General features: G+C 40.7%; 1 protein-coding gene across 1 annotated transcript in view; it reads right to left on the reverse strand.

Moving 5' to 3' along the window:
• Positions 1-3078, reverse strand: part of bsnb (bassoon (presynaptic cytomatrix protein) b) — a 71266-nt gene extending 68188 nt beyond the window's left edge. Inside the window, exon 1 of the mRNA XM_085407818.1 lies at positions 2809-3078. Within this exon, the coding sequence (XP_085263944.1) occupies positions 2809-2987 (179 nt within the window). The 5' untranslated portion in view covers positions 2988-3078. The remainder of the gene's footprint in view (positions 1-2808) is intronic.
• Between the last annotated feature and the right edge of the window lie 3252 nt (positions 3079-6330).

Raw genomic sequence — 6330 nt, forward strand, 5'->3', positions numbered from 1 at the left:
GTGTTAAATAATCACGATCTCATTATAGACAAAAAAAACTGATTGTGATTTTTCGCCATAAAGTAGCAGCGCTGGTAGACATCCATTTTCTGTTTATAACAGTGTCATTAGTAAGGGTGCCAATGAAGAACTGGTTCCAAATAATTAAATCTTTTGCCTCCCAGCTTATCAATTCGTTTAACAATGCTGGCTTGTTTTTCTGACAGCTATGCATTGACTAACAATGATGTCAAACTCATACTGAGTCTTTTTTTTTTTTACTCGGTTACTATAATGTGTTCAGCCACAGAGATAATGTAACAATTGTGCTGATGCTGAAAAACTGTGTAGGACTTCTTATTTCCACAAAGAAACAAATCAGGAATCAATAAGAGAAAAGGTGAAGGCGCTAACCTATAATCAGAATCAAAAACAGTATTGGTAGCAATGATATTCTATAAATGCCCCTCCCTGGTGATAAACAATATGAACTGCTTTGCATTTGGAGTGTGCTCAAAGTCTTTGAATTTGAGTGTATCCATTACTTGTGATTGGTTTCATGCACTCTGCTTGTGTCTGGGTTCGTAAAGTACCAGTATCAATACTCAAACCCGCATTTAATATCAATATCAGTTCTCCACCAGTTGAGTTTTTAGACTGATAATAAGGAGATGCCAAAGCAGCAGGACACTGAGCTCATCGCTGTAAACAGGAACTATTTGGAGCTTGTGTCAGACTGCCTTTCAGTTGTGGTCAATAAGTCAGGATGACTATGCACTTAGTCAAAGCTGTTATGATAAGAGAAGAAGCAGAAGAGTGGCTCCCCTAGCTTCACAGACTCATACAGGGGCTCAGATAGAGTTCTCTAACTGCAGTAAATAAAGTGTAAAACTGTCAGAATTGGTCCCAAAAACCTCCTACGTGGAACTTGCTTTTGAATAAAGCTATATAAAGCATATTATACCCTTACTGATATTAATAGGCAAACCCATAAAATGGTGCACCTCATTTTCATTCAGATGAAAGTCTCCTATCTACAGTCTCAACCCAGGCGTTGTCTCATTATTTCTTAAACACTCACAAGGTCTTTGTAAAGGAATATGTTAAGGCAAGATTCAGACTGAATGTGCAGCCACAATCTTAAAAAGACTGTTTAAATTAGCCATATGATATACTCTCTGTCTCTCTCCCAGCCGATTTCTTATAATGCCTCCCTCGGTCTTTTAGTACACTCAGTCTCTCAGCAGTAGACATCACTTTATGAGATACCTTAGGGTGGATACCAGAGAGAAATCAAGATATAAAAGAATCATGAGGTTACAAGGGAGCTATGAGGATTTAAACCTGTTCCAAAGTGAATAGATGGGATGAACGGTAAATGCTTGGACGAACAGAAACACGAAGAAGACTGGACATTATTAAAAGCGTACGGTGTCCTTTTGCAGACCACACATAAAAAGCCCACTAAAACTCACTGTGGAATAAAAAGAAGTTAAGCAGCAGCGCAATGCAAAAAAAAAAAGGCATCAAAAACCAGACGTCTGTTGCACTAAGAAATCAGCACATAGCTTTGAATATCAGGCTAAAATCTATGGAAAGAGACTGTAAGCAGGTGTGGCGAATGTAAGACGCAGCTGTGACTGTGACTGTGCATGTGCATATTCAGGTCTACAACTGCTGAACTGTATAATTAAGGCAACATCAGATCTTGTTGGAAGGGCAATCCCTCCCACACACCCACACAGAAAACACAGACCTGCAGGCTGCTACATGTGATCACACTAATGATTTGTGCTGGCTTTTGGGAAAGGCTAATATTTTATTAGCCGACATTGCTGTCAGTATAAGCCAGCAAGGGGTGGTGGGAGGGTGTTAGGGGGAGTAGGGGTTCATGTAGTGTATGTTCCTGTTAATCTGAAGGTGATGCTGTCACATGAGAAGCTGCCACAACGCCATAACGCGTCTGAACTGAGTGTCTGGGTTTCTTGTGGTGAGATGCGAGCACCACTCTTGAGGAGAGGAAATCACGCTCTTTTTTTTCTCTTCTGTGCAGTACACAGAAAAGTGGAAAAAACAATTTTCACCGGATGCATATTGATTTGAGACTGAGACTGAGATCTGTTAACTGGGACAGCTGTGGGTTATGCTCTCTGGCACTGCTCTTCCACTGACGCTGGCGATATCTAAGGGTAGCTTTGTCATCCTACAGACGTCTCCTTGCAAGGTGGAGGGTGATTTGTCATGACTCTCTATTTACTAGCACTGATGTCGAGGCATGCTAGGTGGAAATCATCATGTAATGGAAGCGATCGAGCCCTTCAACGTGAGATCCAGTGCACTTTGAATCATTTACTATTATATATATATATATATATATATATATATATATATATATATATATATATACTTAACACTGCCTCACTACGTCGCTCTTTCATTCATGATACTTGCTGGTGCCTCGGGACAGACACCGTGAAAACGGGCGTAAATTCCTACTTCAGACGTCTGAGAGCATATTTACGTTTTATTGATTGCACATCGAGACCGTTGCATATTAATTTTCTTATTAACAGGGCGGTGCTGCCAAAAAAATTACAAATAAAAAGCATAAATTGGTCTGAAAGGGGGGTGGTGGTAAATTGTGTTGACAGTGATATTGAAATAAATAATTTAGCACCCATTCAAGTCTATCTACACGCAGTCGGTTGATCCTATATCTACGCTGCACATCGTTAGGCTACTAATGTACGCTACACACCACGTTGCCGTGTAGCCTCCCTGATTCCTCTCCACACTTTGGCGGAGAAGCGTCCTAGCTATTGCTGCTACCTGTTAATCCCCGGCCCGGGTCCAGCCCCACTTCCTCCGGCTGGCGCTCCATTGCTGGGCTTGATGAGCTGTCCAGAGTCCGGTGGTGCTGAAATGGAAGCCGGAGCCCCTGCTGCAGGGACGGCGGGGCCGGGCTGTCCCGCCTGTCCCTCCCCTTCCATGCTGGCCTCGTTCCCCATCGCCTCGGGATAGGTCTCGATGGACAGAAACGATGTTGTAGATGGTTCTACAGCTGTGGTGAAAACTCAGATGAAACTCAGCGGTGCTCCCCTTCCGCCATCATCACCTACAATTCAGCATCCCGCACGGAGCACGCGCGCTGACGGAGAGGGTGAGGGAGCGCGCTGACGCAATGGGTGGTGACTTGTGTGGCTCGTACGTGCGCGTGCACGGTGGTCACTTATCTCAAGCGAGCCTCGAGACACCACGGCGCAAATTCCCCTGGCCCGAGACCTCCAGGGCGCATGACTGGAGAGCAGTGAGGCATCCCTGATTCAGAGCACGTCGTTTCCTTTATGGACCGTTTGTTTAGTAACCTAAATGATGGAGACACCAAACAAAGCGAAGTGTGTGTTTGAGATGCCTGACTACTTTTTGAAGTTTCGCTTTTGTGAGCCTGCTGAAAGTCAGAGAAAATAAAATAATACTGAAAGACTTCAAAACATTGTGTCAAAGCAGTTTCCAGCCAATGGTGTGGCTAGAAATAATCCAATAATATTATATTTGCAATCTTAACAGGAGATTTGTAAGACAGACACCCTCTCTTTTAATATTAGCTTTAAAACTTTCAGTACTACCTTAATTATGCTGCAATAGGGCTAGACTACTGGGGGCTTCCCATGATGCACTGAGCGTTTCTTCTTCACTTATCTTTTTTTACTCACTGTGTGTTTATAGACCACTCTACATTTAATCATTATTAATCTATGTCTTCCACAGCCTGTCTTTTGTCCTGTCTTCCTCTCCTCACCCCCAGCCCATCATGGTAGTGGGCTGCCCCTCTCTGAGCCTGGTTCTGTCAGAGGTTTCTTCCGGTTAAAAGTTAGTTTTTCTTTCACACTATTGACATGGCGCTTGCTATTAGTTAGGTCTGATAGTTGGGGTTTCTCTGCATTACTGTCTTTACTTTACAAAATTAAGCACTTTGAGGCAACTGTTGTTGCGATTTGGCACTATATAAATAAAGTACAATCGAATTAGCTTTCTTGCAAGACATAAAGTAAAAAAAATCCTGTTAACGTAATCCATCTTTTTTATTCAGCAAAAAGAATAAAATGATATGGAATCAAGCACTTGTACCTGAAATCAAATGAAACACAGTTAAACCTCTAAAAATAGTTGCACAGATCTTCAGGAAGTCCATAGTCGGCCACAAGTGATTTGGTTATACTTGCAATTTAATTACATTTCTCTAGAGCTAAAGCAATTATTGTCATCCAGCAGACAATTAATCACCAAGCATTTCGGGCTAATGTTTCAAGTCATTTAAGCAAAAAGGCCAACTGTTCCCTGGAGCTTATAACATGTGAACTTGTTTGTTATCTTGGTCTTTTGTGATGTTTGGGATTGTGGTTTGTTGGACACAAAAAGGAAAATGAAAAGATCATTAAAATAATTCATTGTTGCACCTAAAGGAGTAAAAACCAGGGCCAGAGTGCACCTCCATCTCTGTGTTAAGAGATAATAGGGTAATAGCACCATCAGCAAAGAATGATGTCACACAGTGTACTGCAATCATAGCTTTCCTGTTCTGCACTATGGTAGTGCTGCAGTCACTCCTGCATGTTAGTGCATCTCCATCCACTGGCCCTCCTTGCATTTAAAAAGAGACAAGAGGGAGCATAGAAGGAAGAGGCAGATTAGAGAATGTAGCCCAGTCAAACAACTCTTATGTATTTATAAGCTCTTCTGCTGTCTTGCTGCTTTCTGTTTGTTGTCACTGAGGACTTTTTGGAGTCCCCAGTGACATGAATAAATATGAAAAGTCCTACATTTATTTTAGTAAATGTAAAACTGTGCTTCATCTAAGATATAAAAATGCATGAATAACACTTAAAAAATGAGAGTTTTACTACAGATCCAGTAGAGGTGAGTGTAATTTTATAAAAACCAACCCCCAAAAAGCATACTTCCATACGAATCATCTGTTATTTATAATTTTCTGTTAACGGTAAACATGACTATGACAACAGAAGGACATCTATTCATATAATGTCTATCATGTTTTGTGTTTACTGTGAAGAAGCTGGTTGCAGTTCTAAGTCTATGTCTCTGTAGCAAATCATCAGTGACATAACACACCGCAGCATGGATTTACTTAACTCAAACATCTGCTGCACTCAAAATGTGTGGCCGAGGGGTGGTTTTTTTTTCTTTAAAACCCACTCCCACATAGGTTACTGTGTGCTTGCTTCTCTGCTCTGCCATGAAGCCAGTGTTTATCACAAAGAGGCTCAAACATGTCCTAAGGTAAAGCCAGACAGCAGCTGAAAAACAAAATGAAACACAACCTAACATAAAATACCTGTCATGTTAAGACTGACAGTTTTACTTATGGGTGTAGCTCATGTTTTATAGATCAAAGACTGCTCACTGACTGCGATCATGAAAAACGAATGTATTTCATTTCATATGGGGTAAAATAGAAAATGTAGCTTTGAAGTGCAACAAAAAACTGTGGAAGAACACTGAGCTTGTTTGAGCAAAGACAAAATACTGATGCAACAAGGCTGACATTAAATATTTATATGAATAGAAATTTACATCTCAGACACTGTGCCACAACATAGTCTGACTGCAGTAAATCAAAAGTTCTATTCTGAATAGCTGTATTTAAAGCACAGTGTAGAATAATGGTGGGGATATAGCTACTGCAGGTGGGGTGTGGGTGACCACATGAAAAATGATGCCATTGTGCTGACCTTTATTTCACTGTAATTCAACCTGGATTATTTTCATTCATTTTTTTATGTTTGAAAAAAAAATGTGTGGGACCTGAGCCATTTGTCAGATTTTGAAGTGGGTCACACCACAAAAGGTTTGAGAACCACTGGTCCAAAGACAGATCTGCAAGGTCCCGCTCATCCCTGAATGATTGCTCTCCCTAGTGTGCATCGGCTGCCACTACAGTGCATTTACCTTTGTCTGATAATTACTACCACTTTAACACCTTTCTTTATTGTAGTATGAATTGGTGAGCACAAAGAACTCACCTCAGTATATAGGCAAGCCAATAAACAGATACGCCTCCAAAGAGACACTTTAATCTTTGCTAAAATGACAATAACTTAATTTCCTTTTTTAAATTTTTATTATTTGCAGGACAAACTGTACATATATATCCAGAGACCTTCGATTGAAAAAGACATTCCAGTGAAGAGAAAAACGTGATGAATCAGTCTGTGAGTGACTGTGCCATTGAGGTCTTAACTGTCCATATATATTACAATGATTACAAGTCTATTTTTTATGTTATATAGTGAAGTTGCTACACTGGATATGCTGAAGTGCTGAGAATGACTA

This window comes from Rhamphochromis longiceps, linkage group LG5 (assembly GCF_057381845.1).
Source record: "Rhamphochromis longiceps isolate RC_006_pf linkage group LG5, R_longiceps_female_GT1.1, whole genome shotgun sequence".
In the NCBI taxonomy this organism is placed as follows: Eukaryota; Metazoa; Chordata; class Actinopteri; order Cichliformes; family Cichlidae; genus Rhamphochromis; species Rhamphochromis longiceps.